Here is a 19,308-nt window from a genome sequence, read left to right on the forward strand (position 1 = left end):
AGATGTGTTTTCCTGCATATTTTACTTGTAGAATTTTTCTTTTGGAGGACTTGAGGACAGGTCTTAATTTTCCTTCTAGAATCTGCCCATCAGGATTTCATCCAATATAAATATTTTACCATGTGTTTTGCTGAGTACTAGGGACATAAAAAAGAAAAAGAAGTAAAGATTCCACTTGGACCATCTTTTTAAAAAAAATATTTATTTATTTATTTATTTATTTATTTATTTATTTATTTATTTATTTATTTATGGCTGTGTTGGGTCTTCGTTTCTGTGCGAGGGCTTTCTCTAGTTGTGGCAAGCGGGGGCCACGCTTCATCGCGGTGCGCGGGCCTCTCACTATCGCGGCCTCTCTTGTTGCGGAGCACAGGCTCCAGACGCGCAGGCTCAGTAATTGTGGCTCACGGGCCCAGTTGCTCTGCGGCATGTGGGATCTTCCCAGACCAGGGCTCGAACCCATGTCCCCTGCATTAGCAGGCAGATTCTCAACCACTGTGCACTTGGGCCATTTTTAACCCCATTTTTTCTTACCTTCTCAGGGCCTTTTATTCACTGGTCATCTTGTATCTGGTAAGACAATGCTAGCTGCAGTAATAAAACCCTACAAAACATAGAATGACTACATCTCAATTGAATTTCTCACTCATTTAAGCCCAAAACATGGCAGGCACCTCTGTTCCAAGCAGTGATTCAAAGACCCAGGGACCTTTCATCTTAGGGCTCTACATTTTTCAACTTGTTTGCCATACTTGCCTTGCATTTGTGGATCAATGTAGCGCTAGGGAACTAATTTCATCTGGCTCTAGGAGTGGAGCATGTGACATAGACTTAGCTAATCATTGCTTTTCATAACTCCGGCTATGGTGATTGGTTCAGGACCCAAACAAGCCCAAGTGGAGTTAATCACATGACTTCTCAAGAAATGCTAGGGCAAAAGCAGTATGCTTTCGTCCCCAGACAAAAATGAAGACACATTCGTCAGGATTGCTACAGTCATTTTAGGATTACAAAGAGTATGTATGAATGTGCTGGAGGAGCTGGCTAAGATGGGACCCCACCCTGAAGAAACAGAGCTGGGAAATGGAGATAAATCAAACCTTGGTCATATTGTTTGAGTGCTGGATGAAGCCTTTCTTGAAATCATATTATTGTTTAGTTAAACTAAATCTACATTATTTTCTAAACATTTATAGTAAGGAGAAAACTATTTTTTTGTTCAGGGAACAAATATCCTTGTTAGGAAATATGAGAAGCCTATAGACTTATAGTTTAAGCTGGTATTAGTTTTTTGTTTGTTTTATTTTTCATTTTTGTTTTTTAATTTAAAAATGATATTTATTTAACTTATATCTTTTGTAACACCATTTTTGGAGCACATCTGAAGTCCAAGTGTTCCGTAGTGATTAAAAGCAAGGGTTTGGAACCATTGTTTTTGTTATTTGCAACAGAAAATATTCTTACTGGTATGTTAAATGCCTGCTATGCTGATTTTGACTGCTTTTTGACCCCAAGAAATTAAATATATTCCTTTAAACAACTGCAGATTACATTTGTTTATTATGTATATCTATGTATACATTAAGTAGTTGCATGTACACATTATGTATACATTATAATTGGCTGCATCATATGCAGGATATTTTGCAGCAGAAGACTTAATGGATAGTAGTGTTAACTTCAGTTTAGTGTCCTCTTGAGGAAAATGCTTCCTTTCATATTTCCTGGTCAGGGTAGTATGTGTAATGCCATACTTTTCCCTCTAAATTAAATAAATCTTGCTTGGACTTCCCGCTTACCAAGGTGAACATAGAGTACAAATTTGGTAATTTTTTAGATCATCTTTTTTATATCTAAAGTTTAAAGCAGTCCCAGGGCTTATAGGGGTCCTGGAAACAAATCCTTGAGTCTGCATTAACCTGTCTTCCACTCTCCCATTGCTGCTTGGGTGATGGTCTTCTGCCTCTTCTTTAGCACAATGGTGCAGTCTCAGAGAGTGTAGGTTTGCAACCTCAGGAACTTCCTGGGTGAAATCTGAAACTGGCCCCGTTCTCAGAGGGAAAGGACAGACCAAAGAATGAGGCAGAGTGCTCCAGATTGGTAGGTTTAGCAAGCAAAGGAACTTATGTATGAGGCTTGTCTTGAGCGACCGCAAGACAAGTAGATCTCTATACCTGCCCACCAGGGTCAAAAGTTTATACAGAGGCCTTAACTGGGTTCATCACATATTCTGTGCAGATGGTCTCAACAGCATATTGCTCTCTCAAGACTGTCTTCTTGAAAACAGTCCCACTGGGGGAACGGTGGGCAGAATATACATTCCAAGGCCAGGGGAGTGGGTGAGGAACCTCTGATTGCCCAGGTGCAGCTCCTGGGTCAGCCAGCTGTCACATCCTCTCGATGACCTCCACCATCCTAACCAGGTCACTGTGTTCCTAACGAAGGTGGATGACTGCTCTATTGGTTCCTTCCTTTGGGGCCAGCTCAGTCTCCTTACCTGAATTCCAAGGCCATGACCCTTGATACTTTGGCCTTCACCAACATCCATGGAATCAAACCCAAATGAAGTTCTGTCACCTTGGAGGCCAAAATCTTTGTATCCTCAGTGAATCTAGACACCCTCACTCTAATCTTGCCTTAACAACTTCCCAGGAGTACCTTAATCTCTTACCTGGAAGCACAAACACTTCTACTCCTTTTCCTCTGAGATTGTATAGTCTATTTCTTTGTTCAAGGCCTCTTTGTGAAAACTACTCCTGAAGAAAAGGCACCCAGAACTTAGCATAAAAGTCTGGCTGTGAGGTACAAAGGAAATGTTCCTTTCTATTCTTTTGCTGATGAGAACATAGCAGCAAAAAAGCCAAGAAACCGAGTAGTTTCTCCATAATTCTCTTACACTCATCTACCTCCATCTTCCACAATATATGTGAGCTCATCATATATTTTAAAATATGCTTTTAGGTCATTATCCTTGTTAGAATCTTATGACATCTTAGTGATTCTAAACCTACTGTATCTCCAGGAAAGATTCTGAGGTTCTAGGCTATTTCAGTTTACTTTAATCAACATTCGTAACAATTAATCCCTGTGCCCTCCAACCCTAACCTCCAACACAGATATAGGCTTGTGTACCACCTTGATGCTTCGGATTGTTTTAAGATTTGTTTTCCAATTACCTTGACCATATCAAAGTAACATAAACATACACTCAGATTTACAAATATATCTATGATTAAAATAAAAGTCATTATCACCTTGTCAGAAATGTACCCCTCCTAGTGATGTCTTTTACCTCTGTTGACCTATGAAGACTGTTTTCACTCAGTTATCTCCTGAAACTCCTCTAAAGTGTTAAAAAAAACTCTGAATTCTGTGACCTATAGGAAAGGTGGCATATAACTTATTGTCCAAACCAGTGCACTTCAGAAAGGAAGGGGACACTATTAATAATTATTCCAGGACAACAGTTATAAGCCACTGATGTCCCAGGGAAACCAAATATATGGTCACAATGCAGCGGGGGGAGATAGTGCATTTTCATGTGACATCCTGGGGTAACTCTGAGGTTCCTGGTTTGATTAGATTGCATGGGGAGTCAGCTGATGGCCGTCTGTGTATACAGGTTTCTATCATTAGGATGGACACTCAATGAGTTAAGTTGAAGTAGCTTATGGGAAATTTTTTTAATGTGATTTGACTCAACATTTGGGTCACACTGGTTCTGGCCTTAATATATTGCAGCACTTTTATTGTGTGTTTCAAGTGAATTGCAAGCCATGTTAACCTGCCATTTTGTTCTAATGACTCTAATGACTGAAATTAGTGCTAGGCAATGAGTTTGGCGATGACAGCATAAATGGTACTATCACATTTCTCATTTTACTAACTCTGTATTATTTCAGCCATGTACAGTTAACCCACTGTATTTTATTTGCAAAGCACTCTTAAGTCACCAACATTATTATTTGACTTTTAAAGTACATCCATTAGTGAATTTTTTGACATATGCATATGTTAAGAAAGAAATTCACATTTTAATTTTCCAAGAACTCTAATTGCTGGTCTTAGCAGTTCTTCAATATCAACTGCCGAATTAAATAAATAGGTCAAGGCTGAAAGACTTGCAGCAAAGGGAACATTGAGTCAAATCAGTCTAAAATAAGATCACATTTTCATTAAATAACCAAATGATGGTTGACTTTGAACACCTTCCTACCCTGCTCACAGCTGTATCTCCAGCACCTAGAACCACAGCTGGCATGTAACAAGCACACATTAAATATTTGTTCAAAGAATAAATAATATTCTTTACAGCTTGCTTTAAGATATTTGTGGCATGGGTTTTTTACTCTCAAGCATTCTGTGTTAAATATCTATTTATAATATTCCTGTCAATGTGTTGTGTGGAGACTTGCAAATCCCTGGCTTTCTATAATTATTATTATTTTTTTATGTTTTATTTTTTATTTTTTAATTTTTTCTAAAGCCTGCCTTTTCTCTGATTTGCATATTGTCCTTTAAACAAGGCCTGGGAATGCACAGTAAGACTGATTGGCATACTTATATTACTTTATATATTCAAATTTTTACTTTATGATTATACTTGTTGATACTAGGATTTTTAAATAGAAAATATGCTCTATTGTAAATATTTTTGAATATATTAGAATCATAATATCTTGCTAAACATCAAAAAATCACATTTATGGTCAATTAATACTATGGATTATGTATTTCTCATAACTCTAAATCTTTGTTTTGTGTAAGCCATCTCTCTTTGAATTTTTTTTTTTCTTTCAACATCTTTATTGGAGTATAATTGCTTTACAATGGTATGTTAGTTTCTGCTTTATAACAAAGTGAATCAGTTATACATATACATATGTTCCCATATCTCTTCCCTCTTGCGTCTCCCTCCCTCCCACCCTCCCTATCCCACCCCTCTAGGTTATTGATTCAGTTAATCAACAAGTTCTGTAAGGCTGTAATTTGCAGCGTTAGTATCCTTTGCTTCAGTAGAACATTTTCCACATTCTTCTTTCAGTTATAATTCACATTCCCCCTGACTTTCAGATTTGTCCTTTGCTTCTCTTGTGCAGGCCAAGAAACCAGATAACGTAACCAAATCTCCGGTTTTTGCTCCATTTAAAGTTTTAGCTAGGGTAGTGTTTCTGTGAGTCTGGTTTCCAAATGAAATCTGAAGTGCTATTTTAATAAAAGAAAGGGACAAGGGAAAATTAGTAGTTAAATCTTAAAAGATGATTTCTTCCTATGCTCAGTAGCCTACATGAGAGCTACTGTCTGTCCCTAGAGAGATCATTTACAGATGGAAATATACATATTTTCCCCATACCTTTAACATATCATCAAAAAAAGGGAATATTTTCTCTAGTGAGAAATTTTACTGTTAAGGTTTCAGGCCTACCCTATTTGAATTATAGTTCCTATATGTGAATCATCTCCTTTATCATTATTTAGATAAACTTTCTCTTAGGAGAAGCCAGGGTGACCTATGTTTATTTTTTTCTTAATCCTGTTTTTTTTTTTTAATCTTCTTCACCTTTCAGGATACTAGTGCTCTCAGTTCTCTTTATCATAAATCAAAATATTTATCTGGACTAATTATGATACTAGTAATTTTTACTTTAGTGTTCATCTTAATACATTTTCCTCTTTGAAGTATTTACATTTTAACATTCTTTTTTTCTTTTTTTATTGAAGTATAGTTGATGTACAATATTATATGTTAAATATTATACATTGTTTCACAATGTTTAAAGGTTATACTCCACTTATAGTTATTATAAAATATTGGCCCTATTCCCTGTGGTTTACAATATATCTTTGTAGCTTATTTTATACATAATAGTTTGTATCTCTTAATCCCATACCCCTATATTTCCCCTCCTATTTCCTTCTCCTCATTGGTAACCACTAGTTTGTTCTCTATATGTGAGTCTGCTTTTTTTTTTTTGTTATATTCACTAGGTTGTTTTAGTTTTTAGATTCCACATATAAGTGACATCATACAGTATTTCTCTTTCTGTCTGACTTATTTCACTTAGCATAATACCCTCCAAGTCCATCCATGTTGTTGCAAATGGCAAAATTTCATTCTTTTTTATGGCTGAGTAGTATTCCATTGTCTATATACACCACATCTTCTTTATCCATTCATCTGTTGATGGACACTTGCTTCTGTATCTTGGCAATTGTAAATAATGCTGCTATGAATATTGGGGTGCATGTATCATTTTGAATTAGGGTTTTTGTTGGGTGTTTTTTTTGATATATACCTAGGAGTGGAAATGCTGGGTCGTATGGTAGTTCTATTTTTAGTTTTCTGAGGAACCTCCATACTATTTTCCACAGTGGCTGCACCAATTTACATTCCCACCAATAGTGTACAGGGGTTCCCTTTTCTCTACATCCTCACCAACATTTGTTATTTGTGTTCTTTTTGATGATAGCCATTGTGACAGATGTGAGATGATATCTCATTGTGGTTTTGATTTGCATTTCCCTGATGATTAGTGATGTTGAGCATCTTTTCATGCTCCTGTTGGCCATCTGCATGTCCTCTTTGGAAAAATGTTTATTCAGGCCTTCCGCTCACTTTTTAATCAGGTTGGTTTTTTTTTTGATGTTGAGTTGTATGAGCTGTTTATATAATTTTGGGTGTTAACTCATTGTCAGTCATATCATTTGCAAATATTTTCTCCCATTCAGTAGGTTGTCTTTTCGTTTTGTTGATGGTTACCTTTGCTGTGCAAAAGCTTTTAAGCTTAATTAGGTCCCATTTGTTTATTTTTGCTTTTGTTTCCTTTGCTTTAGGAGACAGATCCAAAAAAATATTGCTACAATTTATGTCAAAGAGTATTCTGCCTGTGTTTTCCTCTATGAGTTTTATGGTTTCCGGTCCTACATTTTGAACTTTAATCCATTTTTATTTTTATATATGGTGTTAGAGACTGTTCTAGTTTCGTTCTTTTACATGTAGCTGTCCAGTTTTCCCAAGCACCACTTATTGAAGAGACTGTCTTTTCTCCATTGTATATTCTTGCCTCCTTTGTCATAGATTAATTGACCATCCTTTCTAATTTTAGCCATTGTCTTTGTGAATGGAATTTTAGGTATCAGAGTAGAAATTATGTTTTGCTAGGAGCCATACCAACTCCGTAACACATGCACATGCCACCAGGCCCCACACGCCCCACAGACTTGGGCACCAGCCTGTATGTGGTTATGGATATTTTAGCTAAGAGTAGGGCTAAGCCTTCTCTCTCTTACAACAGAGACTTTATTTTTACTGTTCATGTTTTCATGTACCTTTAACAACTGGATCTTCTTATAAGTGAAGTATGACTTGGTTTTATCATCTGGCCAGTATTGGGAATGGGTCTATGGGAGCAAAAGGGAATTATATGGAATTTATGCAACATCGTTACCATTTGCCTTACTTAAGTAGTTTCAGTAAATGAACCAAAAACATATTTGTGAAATAAAAAGTAGCTGGTAATAGTGTTCTAATTAATCTTGTTTTCATGCCAGCCTAATGAGTGATCTCTGTATACCAGATTCTCATACTAGTATTGTTTGCTCTAGGATGATGATATGGGGGTTGTCTTGGACTTCATCATTTATGTACAAAAGAGCAAAAAGGACATTAGATAGTGGTTTCATCTGTAAGACAAGTGCTAGGGCAAAGGCTTCAGAATATTTGTGAGATAATACAGATTCACTAAAATAAAGCAAAGCTGTATGGATTTTGAGTTACAGTGTACACTGATTTCCAATAATATTTATATTGCAGGTCAGTTGCTTCGGTTAAAAATGTTTCGAGAGGATCATGGATCGTGGATGACAATGTTCTTCAGCACAATTCTCTTTCTCTTCATATTTTCTCACGTATACAACACGGTTCTTCTAATGGATGGGAACATGGGGTAGGTTGTCTTTCCCCTTTCTACTGTGGTGAGTGTTATATTTGAAACTTGTAAAAATTCAATAAGTTTTTAGTTTGTAGTAGCCTAAATCTTCGTTACAAATATTCTACCCTAATAGGGATAATCTGTGCATTTTTCTTAAGACATTTAGAGTCCTTTATCCAAGAAGCTTATCGCACTTTGCAATACTTATATAGTGTTCCTTATTCTTTAGGTCTTCTCTGTGGAGTAGTTTGAGAGCAGGTAGTAATTTCATTATAGTGACAGAGAGTATGAGAATCAGGAAATCTTCTTGACTTGTTTATAATCACACAATCAGTAGAACTGTCCTAAGATGTAGCTCTCCAGGTTTGCAATTACATTGCTCTACAATGGGTGGCTAAATAAAAGTGTTTGATACTGGTGGCATTTTTTTTTTTTTTAAACTCTCTTGGCAGTTCCAACAGAGAGACCTTTGTTATAAATGGGCCTTTTTAAAAGTGGGCCACCCTGTATTAAGTCCAAGGTTGTAATCTATACTTATCAAATCACTAATCAAATCACCATGGCATGAAGATGTGCTAACAAGTAGATTGTAGATTTTTTTTTTAACTTTCTCCAGTTCTTGGTTTGCTCTTTACAAGTTTTAAGGGCAGAATGTAAGGAGAATGTCTTAACTTACAGCTTTAAGAATTAGATTAGTGACAATAAGAAACCACTTTAGATACTTGTTGTACCCGAAGTAGTTCCTCTAGAAGGTTTTGAGCTATCCTCCCCAATAGATTGGAAAGCTAGCTCATATCCTTTTCTTCTAAATGTAGGCCAGGCAAGACTGCCTGCCAGTTCTACAGTGCAATTATTTTGATGTTATGTATAGATTTTATCCACCACTGTTCAGTGCTGAGAGGGATAACTCAATTAAAATTTTATTGTTTTTTTCCCACCATTAAAGAGATGAATAGTAAAAGAAAAGCAGGTACTTCACAAGGTTTATACTTTAGTCCATACTAACAAGTGGTAAATTCAAGAATGTGATTGCAGATCAAATGTTCAGGCTTTAGGAAGTTATTAAAATGCTTTGTCTGTAATTATTTCTTGGGCTTCAAATGACGCCATTCCTACTGGGTCTATTTTTAAATGGTGGAGTTACAGATTCTAACCCATGGCTAGTCAGAATAAGCCTCAGCCTTAGAACAGTGCCTGTATAATGGACCCGGGTAATGGTGTTCTTGGATTTATCTAACACAATCAAAAGTCTCTCTGAGAGGAACTGTGCATTCTCAGCCCTGGGACCAGAAGAGGAGGTGATCGATGTAAAACTTACTCTTTTTAAGCTGTTGCTGGAAATAAAATGTTATATAGTATATGTACATAAAATATATCCTTTGCTCTGAAGTTGACTTTTCATCTAATTCTACTTTTTTTTTTTTTTTTTATGGAGCTAATGAGGTCTGTGCTAACCAGAAGTGCTTATTCTGAGGAAGGAAGCAGAATTAAAAATAATAAATTAAATGCAATAATAGATATTCCCTGGCACATTGTAAAACAATCAACAGCTAATAACAAAGCTAACCTTAGTGAGAGCTAACGGTTATTGACCACTCAGTAAGAGACACGAATTGTTTCAAACCTCACAATGACCCTCTGCAATAGGTATTTTTATTATCTCCATTTTACAGATCAAGAAACTGACCAGAGACTTTTGTCACTTGCCCAAAGTTACATTATAATTAAATCTCTATTTTAAGCAGTAATAGAGAAGGGGTTGAGCTATTAAGTAGTGAATTCTAGTAATACAGCCTGCTCTTAAGCTAGCACACATTTGATGGATGGTTGATCCTGTTACTCAATCACCATATGCCTATTAGCCTTTCTTTGTATTTCTATCATTCAAGCTGAATTTGAAAATTGAAAGAAGTAGGAGATATGTGCAGGAAATAAGAGAAGGGTTAGTCTAGAATTTATGTGTATCTGTCTTAAGTAAAATTGAAGGTGATTGTCTTTTATTCTCAGACTATATAAATTCCATATTCTTATGTAACTCTTGAACTCTTCACCAATATGCCTCATCTTTGTTGAAAAGGATCTTTGCTTGAGAGGACATCTTTAATGGTGCTACTTTTTAAAGAAAAATCCAAAGCAAGGGGAAAATGGTGTAGTTCTACAGATTAAAAAATTAAATCTCCATTTATAAAAGATGTATTATCAACAGTTACAACACATGCCATTTGAACTAGTGAGCACTTTAATGTAGGAATGCAAACCTGGAGGAAAATCAGTTCTTAGTGCAGGTGGATATCACTGTGCCTTTGGGGTAGGAGCACCATGTTACCTGAGGTGTTGCCCTATCCTGTTTAGGGCAGGGAATGAGGGAGCCAGAGGGTACAGAAAGGACAACAGGCTCACAGATGTCATGACTGACTGGTTTTCTATCAGAGGATTGCTGGTGGTAGAGAGGAATTCTGGATTCTTTACACTGAATCTGATTTGCATTGGGGATTTCAACCTGTGCTGGTCTGTGGCTCTTTCTAGGAATATTGGTCTAGAACCATTCTGAAAAGGATTTCAAGGACTTTCTATGATGGCTAGACTTGTGTTTATGTATTTTAGAACTCCTTTCCAAAACAGAAGCCGTTAGGCCTACAGAGAGTGGATTTAGGATTTAAGGAAGGAAAAAAAGAAGTTTCCCTAGAATGATTTGCTTTTTTCCCTCCCTTCTCCCCCCACCCCGCAATTTTAGAATTGTTTGTAAATTTAGTCTCAACCAGAGTCCCTTGATCCCTTGTTACCGAGAACAAAGTCCCTAGGTTTATCTGATCAGAACTGATAGTTTTAGCCAGAGCTCGCTTGATAAGAGTCAAGTTGCGTGCTCCTGGAGCTCTCATTACAGCGAGTGCCCTGAAGTGTGCACTCACTCATGGCTTCAGCCATCTGTGGGGAGCCAGGCTGAGAGGCAGTGAGATGGAGAGGGAAAGAGGGGAGTTAGAGATGTGCTGAAGGGACCAAGACAATCCCTATTTCCTACACTCAGGGGAAAGTCTCCTCTCACCTTTGATTCTCCCTCCACACCTCCTGCCACCAAAGTGCTGCTTTATTCTTTAAGTCACCAAGATGAACTCAATTCATCTTCCATAAATGTGTGAGGTCGTAGGTGAGGGTTCTGCTGCAGAGAAGGCTCCCATCCTGGGCAGAGTTTTACATCTAGACATTTTATGAACAACTTCCTTTTTACAAGGTGGCAGACTAGCTAACCTGAAGCCTCTCCTCCTACAAAACCTTCAGGAATGCTGAAAAATACAATGCAGCCTTAGACCTTTTTTCCCTCTTCATTTAGTATTATTTGCTTATTTTTATTTTTTAGATGCGATTAACATTGATTGAAATATAGTTGATTGACAATATTATGTCAGTTTCAGGTGTACTGTACAGGGATTTGACATTTGCATACATTATGAAATGATCACTATGATAAGTTTAGTAACCATCTGTCCCCATACAAAGTTATTACAATATTATTGACCATATTCCTTATACTTAATATTACATGCCTGTGGCTTATTTATTTTATAACTGGAAGTTTGTACCTCTTAATCTCCTTCACCTATTTCGCCCTCATCACTTCCCTCCCCTCTGGCAACAACCTGTTTGTACTCTGTATCTATAACTCTTTTCATTTTGTTTTGTGTGTGTCTTTGTTTTGTTTTTTAGATTGCACATAAAAGTGAGATCATATGGTGTTTGTCTTTCTCTGTCTGACTTATTTCACTTCGTGTAATACCCTCTAGATCCATCCATGTTGTTGCAATGGCAACGTTTCATTTCTTTTTCTTAATGACTATTTGTATATGTAATACCACATCTTCTTTATCCATTCATATATGGATGGACACTTAGGTTATTTCCATATGTTGGCTATTGTAAATAATGCTGCAGTGAACATAGGGGTGCATATATCTTTTCAAATTAGTGTTTTTATTTTGGGGGGGTAAATACCCAGAAGTAAAATTGCTAGATCATATGGTAGTTCTATTTTTCTTTTCTTGAGGAACCTCCATACTGTTTTCTATAGTGGCACCAATTTACATTCCCAGCAACAGTGCACGAGGGTTCCCTTTTCTCCACATCCTCACCAATGCTTGTTATTTGTTGTCTTTTTGATGATAGCCATTCTGACAGGTGTAAGGTGACATCTCATTGTGGTTTTGATTTGTATTTCCCTGATGAGTATTGATGTTGAACATCTTTTTATGTGCCTGTTAGTCATCTGTATGTCTTTGGAGAAATGTGTATTCAGGTCCTCTGCCCACTTTTAAATCTGGTTGTTCTTTTGGTGTTGGGTTGTATAAGTTCTTTGTATATGTTGAATATTGACCCCTTATCCAATATATTGTTTGCAAATATCTTCTCCTATTCAGTATGTGGCCTTTTCATTTTGTTGATAATTTCCTTCGCTCTGCAAAAGCTTTTTAGTTTGATGTAGTCCCATTTGTTTATTTTCACTTTTGTTTCCCTTGCCTGAGGAGACAGATCCAAAAAAATATTGCTAAGACTTATGTAAAAGAGCATACTGCCTATGTTTTCTTCCGGGAGTTTTATGGTCTCAGGTCTTACACTTAAGTCTTTAATCCATTTTGAGTTTATTTTTCTATGTGGTGTGAGAAAGTAGTCCAGTTTGATTTTTTTGCTTGTAGCTGTCCAGTTTTCCCCAAACCCTGATGATAGACCTTTTATAAATGCATAGCTGAGCTTACCCAAAGATAAGGAAAAACCCTGAGGCCAAAAATGAAGAAGGATCTGAACACCAAAGCAGTGAGCCTGTGAAGTGACACTCAGGCAGTGACTCAGGAACTTGAGTTTTAACTTTCACATTTGCATCAGAAACAAGGATCCGGGCTTGTATAAGTGAGAAATTGAAACAGAAGCCTCCACATTAGATGGTCCTGCGAACTGCTACTGAGAAAGGATGGACTGGAAAACATATATAACCACTAGCACAGGGAACATCAAGAAGCTTGTCTGACTTAGATTGGGCTTTGGGTAGAACACAAAAATCTTCCAAGAACTCATAGCCACAGGTGTGGTTTTATGGTTTTCATATACGTTTTCCTTTGGACTTTATTTAGAACCCTCCACCCCCCCCCACCCAAGTCTCCCTGGCTGTTCTCTTCTCCCAGTTTCAAGTTTCTACTTCTCTCTGGAGTACCTCCCCACCCCCAAATAACTTCCAGAATTCCTCTGTTTCCTTATACAGAGCAATTTAGTTCCCTCCAACTTTTGTCCACTTTGATTTATCTGGGGCTTTTCCTTTCATAACCAAAATCATATTAATGCATGTTCCCATCAAAAGGACCAATACTCTAAGATGAATGCTGTTGACTTCTCAGAATATGAAGGGGCTGCTGCCATGGCATTTTGCATATTTTAAAAATAGCAATTGTCCTTTCTCCGTTCCTTCAGCTGTGTATTTAATTAACTGTCTCTTGGGAGAGAAAAACGAAGATACTCAAAGAAAAAGGGGCAAAGCAAGTAACCAAGTTAAAATTAGGGTTATGTAATAATCACGGTTCAACAATACAGTGCCTTGTTTACATACAGGACTGAAGCTTCAAGGCAGCGAGACATAAATAGGGAAGAAACAAGAAACCATTTTCTCCTACAGTTACAGGACTTGGTTAAAATTGATTCTAAATGAATCTCTCTCCAATTTTTAAAATTTCCTTTGTGTTCACTAGGTGCCTTAAAGCCAATCTATTAGAAGTTCTTTATGGATAGAAATGGAGAGCTCTTCTCCCAAGTCCAGACTGAGGACTTTACTGACAGAAACTGAGTGAGACACATAGGGCTGGGAAGGGTTTTCAGTGTTTGGACACTTCACACCCCTTTTGACGTTGTCTTTCTGAAGAACTTCTTAGTCATGGAACATTTTAGCACCCATAGTATTACGCCCTAATTTAGGAAAGGCTTGCCTGGTCTTTTCAAATATACCAGTCCCCCAAAGGATAACACGTGTGTAATGTGTGAGAAATGAAACGGTGGGAAAGAAAAGCGTTTGCACCGTGGTTGAGGCTTATAAAAAGATTCTGAAAGCAGCCACTTGATGGCAGCAAAGGGCATGTTTTCATCACTGGTTGTTTCAATGTTATCACTGGCAGGTTTTCTCTCCTTCGAAAAGAAGACTCTTCCCCCTCTGAATTTCTGAAACTTGGTGTTGAAATATTTGCTCTCTTAGTGTTTAATGGCAATCTTTAAGAAATCCACATAGTGAGCTCTCTAATAAGCACCTATTTCGTGATGTGCTTGGCCCCCTTTTACGTTCTAAAACAGGTTTAAATAATAGCACATATAAACATCTGTATGCACACATGCACATCTATATGTTTATAGACTTATTCCAGTGTTACAAGGGTAAATATCGTGTTTCTCACTGAGGAAACTAGACACTTGACTCACTGATAAAAATTCCTCTATGGACTAGAATGTGTCCAAAGAGTGCATACTATTTAGAATAGGATATGAAGAAGCTGATGTTTTCTAGTGTTAATCACAAAGAAAAGTTTTATTTTTTTCCTGATACAAAGCCTTTTCCAGAGGAGTTTTACAAATATTAATTAATATATCAATATGTGTTAAGTATTGCAGGGGCAGAATTTGAGAAATTAAGACAAAGTGATTCAGGCAATTTCAAAAAATAAATATTAGTATTCATATTCAGGACCTGAAAAAAATGGAGGTAAGAATTAGGTGATGAGTGTAATGAAAATGGAGTAAATTCTGTCTCTTCTGTTTTCTTTCTGATAAGTTTTAGTAAGAACTTGTACGCAGCACTCACTGAATGATCGCCGTGAGCACAGTGGGCGCTCGGTTGAGGAGAGGAGACAGGAGGGAATATTTGAAATGGACACTCTCTTAACATCTAAAATGCATGGCTTTTAAGTACAGAAGCGGCAGCAAAAGCAAGCAAGGAAAAATAAGAAAAACAAGTGAGAGACTGGTTTAGACTACTTGTCTATAGGTTGCATGAAATTGTTCAAGATCTAATAATGCTTTGTAAAGTCCATGTGTACAGCTGGCCTAGGCCTTAGCCTGACACTCTATTATCGTTTTTTTTGTTTTGTTTTGTTTTTTTAAAGAATGACCAAACTCTGGTCCAGCAGTGTGTCCATACATTGTATCAGAAAAGACTCTGATTTATAGCTTCAGTTTCTCTTGTCAGGGATGTATGTTTCAGCACGTTATTTTGCCCAAAGCTGAATTATCCTTTAATGGAAAAAAATCAGGTGAAATTATACTCTAGGCAGTACTTTTTTCTTTACTAAATTCACTACTTTTAAAACCTTCACTAATGCTTTCAGATTCCTTAATCACACTTTTCCTCTTTCTAGTCACCACTGGTCTAGAAATAGGAGCCCTGGTACATGCTTTTATTGTTAAGAACTGTGATTTTCATTTGCTTTTGCTCTTCAGTACAAAGTTGGTTGACCTGCTACCACTGTTTATACTGGTAGCTTCATTCTAAGGAAGGAATGTTTGTGAGTTTTTTTTGTTTTTTTTTTAAAAAGATTTTTATTTATTTATTTATTTATATGTTTGGCTGTGCTGGGTCTTAGTTTCTGTGCGAGGGCTTTCTCTAGTTGCGGCAAGCGGGGGCCACTCTTCATCGCGGTGGGCGGGCCTCTCACTGTCGCGGCCTCTCTTGTTGCGGAGCACAGGCTCCAGACGCGCAGGCTCAGTAGCTGTGGCTCACGGGCCTAGTTGCTCCGCGGCATGTGGGATCTTCCCAGACCAGGGTTCGAACCCGTGTCCCCTGCATTGGCAGGCAGATTCTCAAACACTGCGCCACCAGGGAAGCCCTGTGAGTTTGTTTTGAAAGATGCTAAATTTATTTTGGGAAATGACAAGACAAAATTTAAATTGTCTTTAATAATGTTAAACTATACAGTTTTTGTATGACGTAAACTGACAAAATAACTGAAGTACAAATGTATCCATTTAAATTGTAGTAAATGAAAAAAGGGATCTGATGTTACTTTCAGTAGCATGTAATAAAACACTGAATTTAGGGATGGGTAAAGGATGGAGGCCTGGGGCAGGGTTCAGGAGCTGGGGTGGGGAGAAAGCCTAGCTGTGTTAGTGAAGCCTGGAAGTACTTGAGTCAATGGCTGAAAAGCTTGATTGGCTGCTAATACAAGGCTGAATGCAAATTTTGCTAGAGTGGTGCTTTAAATAAGTTGTTGGCTTCACTCTTAATTAGGCTAAACATTGACTTGCTTGTACGTTTAATTCACAATAATAGCAGAATTAATTACTAAGGCTGGGAGGAAGGGGCAGAGCTGGTTGCCCAGAATGGGCTCGTGAGAAGAAAAGCTGGAAATGAATAGCTGAGTCTGGTCAAGACAGCTGACCCAGTGGGGTACTGGGGAGAGGGAGGGAAGGAGGGAGGCTGGTGAGAAAGAAAGGAAGGGAGAAAGGGAGGCGGGGGGGAGAGAGAGACAGACAGACAAACTTATTTAGCCAAAGGCAGTATAGCAACAGGGCTCAGGTGGCTGCTTTTAATACTGTTGGTTGCACGTTACTTGGTTTTGATGGTACAAGGGTAAAATAGCGCAGTGTGCCCAAATTGTCACAGGTTTACTGTTAGTGTTGTCTGCATTGATGAAATTTTAAAACATTAATGAAAAACACAATCAAACAAATCAAAAAAACACAGTTGCATCCTTATTACTCTACGGCGTACATTATCATCTGTCCAGAATCAACATTAATTTGACACACTTTGGAGGTATTCTGTGATCATTGTTCATAGTTGATTTTTTCAACTCTCTTATTAAATAGTTTATCAGCTTGTTACTGGGGAAGAATTCTGATCCAGGAATCAGATACCTGGGTTGGAGCCCCATCTTAGCTACTTACTGGCAAAAATAACTCAGAAAAGTTAAACAGTTTCCTTTTTTTTTTTTAGAAATTGGTTGTTGTGATAGGATTCTTATTAGTATTAGTGTTATCAGCATCATCATTATTATTATTAATCTGGGGGAAATGCGTGCTTCTAAAGTGGAGAAACAAACTAAATTAAAGATTGCTAAAAATCTTGATTGCCTTTAGTTTTGCTTGGTATGCAAGGCAATGTGGTGTAGTAGAAACAGCATGGACTTCTGTCCTGACACCCTGTATCTGTGTGACCCTAGGGAAACTTTACTTCCTGAGCCTGAGTTCCTCCAGCATACAATGGGGATATTGGTACCTACCTTAGTGTTGTCGTGACAATCAGAGATAACAATGTATGCAAAGCAGTTGATGTGGTTCCTGCCATGCCATGAGCTCCTGATAAATGCTAGCTGCTGTTGTAATAACAGAACATTTTAGCTTCTCAAATCTTTAGCTCTCAATAAATATCAGTTGTTATAGTAACAAGTACTTTGGTTAATGTAATGAAATGACATAATTTATGGCAATGATCTTATTACATTATAATCAATTATAATAATTACTATCAATTTCATAAAAAAATGCCCAAATCAATGCCTGGCACCAGTAGGTCTTCAGTAAGTATTAATTTCCTATGCCATGAAACATCATACATAATCTTAAATTTACTTGATTTAGGAGTGAAATTAGTACATGGAATACATAGCACCTGGCTCAAATGCTATTGGAACACATCTTTATGAGTGCGCATAAGCTATTCTTTCTTTTGTTTTTCATCAGTGAAAAGTAAATACAGAAAACGAATATTTCATTAGGATTCAGAAAAGCAAATCAAACACATATTAAGTTACTAAATGATTATTCGCTAATTTTGACCTTTTTGAAAAGAGAGGGAAAATTTGGTGGAATTATGGCTGACATCATGTAAATTAATGACATAGTGGTCTCTGTGTGTGTGCGTGTGTGTTGTGTGTGTATCTATTATCTAGAGACTATATAATAATAAGTATCTTTAGGTTCCTTCTCAATTCCTTTTCCTCAGTGGTGAACATGCAGGAAATAAATACTTTCCAGACATGAAAAACTGATGTATACGGTAACCCAAGGTTCAAGGTTTACCAAAAGTTGTATAGTTAAATAAATTAATAAGAGATGACTCAGCACTAGCTTAGAAGTGACATTTCTGTGACAAGTTATCCCATTTGTAATCTATTAACCCCGTAGTTATTCTTGAGGGATTGATGAAAAGCAGTAAACAGAGTTCTATTGATAAAATATTTCATCATTCAAATAGTTCCTTGTTCTAGTAATGTCAATGGCAGAATAATTATATACACTGCTCTGGCAGCTTGGTTCAGAATGTCTACAACCTCTTTTGCACCAGAGCAGGAGGATAATGACTTTTTCATGAAGCCTGCCTGAGCTCTTCTCAAGGGGAGAATCACATTGGAGCTGGTTAACTTCTCTCTATTTCAGTTTCCTTTAGGCTACCATGAGGGCAGAAGAGCATAATAATAATTGCAATATTGAAATTCCTTAGAAATGAGATATGCAAAGACAGATCCTGATTAAAGCAACATATTAAGTGAATATTCTTACCTAGTTAAAAAAAAAACTGTATTACATCCTTTATAATAAAAGATCAAAAATATAAAAAAATTTGAAGAAAGTAAAGAGGTATTAGATTTTGACTTATATTTTGTAGGCTACATATTTTAATTCTCTCTCCTTAAAATACGTATTTTAAAAGATTAGGAGGATGGTTCTCAGGTATGTTGAAAAGTGTAAAATATTAAACATCATGTGCAGTTAACAGGAAAAAATATATATCACATATAAAATGATTATATTCTTTTAGCAAAAAAATTAATGGATTTGTTTGCTTCAAGACTGTCCATATAATATATTTAATGTGTATTCTGTTATTTTGATATATTATAAAATATACATTATATATAATAGTATATATTATTCAGTATACTGTTATACACATATATGTATATATGTATAAAATGTTAATTATTAGGTAATCAAATCTATTTATTAATTAAGTCATTTACTTTTATTAGAGAGTTTGATGTGTAAACTTAAAGCTAAGCACCCAAAATAATTCACTGATGGTAAAATTATGAGTAACTACCCAGGGAGAAGAAATTGCAGCAGTATGTATGTTCTGAACCTCACAGAGTCATCTTAATTGAATATGTGGATATTCATAAAAATGAGAAATAAGTAAGATTTTGTAGGTGTTAAACGAGTAACAGATGTGATATTTATGTTGGGATTATGTCAAGTTAATGCATACATAGGGTTCAGAAAAAGGAGAAAGCTAAGTCAGCTTCTTAAACAATTTAAGTGTCTGGAGAAGATGGCGTTAATCATCATTTCACTACACCATCTACAGTGGAGTCAGTTTAGGGTAAGTTTATGAAAATTCACTGACCTAAACTAGTGAAGA

General features: G+C 36.7%; 1 protein-coding gene across 3 annotated transcripts in view; it reads left to right on the plus strand.

The window, feature by feature from the left end:
• The window catches only part of TMEM117 (transmembrane protein 117), a 526,689-nt gene that overhangs the window by 90,364 nt on the left and 417,017 nt on the right, over positions 1–19,308 (plus strand). For all 3 annotated transcript variants that reach the window (XM_068561522.1, XM_068561521.1, XM_068561523.1), the window contains exon 3: positions 7,814–7,946. In XM_068561522.1, the coding sequence (XP_068417623.1) occupies positions 7,814–7,946 (133 nt within the window). The remainder of the gene's footprint in view (positions 1–7,813; positions 7,947–19,308) is intronic.

The sequence above is a fragment of the Eschrichtius robustus genome, chromosome 13, assembly GCF_028021215.1.
Source record: "Eschrichtius robustus isolate mEscRob2 chromosome 13, mEscRob2.pri, whole genome shotgun sequence".
In the NCBI taxonomy this organism is placed as follows: domain Eukaryota; kingdom Metazoa; phylum Chordata; class Mammalia; order Artiodactyla; family Eschrichtiidae; genus Eschrichtius; species Eschrichtius robustus.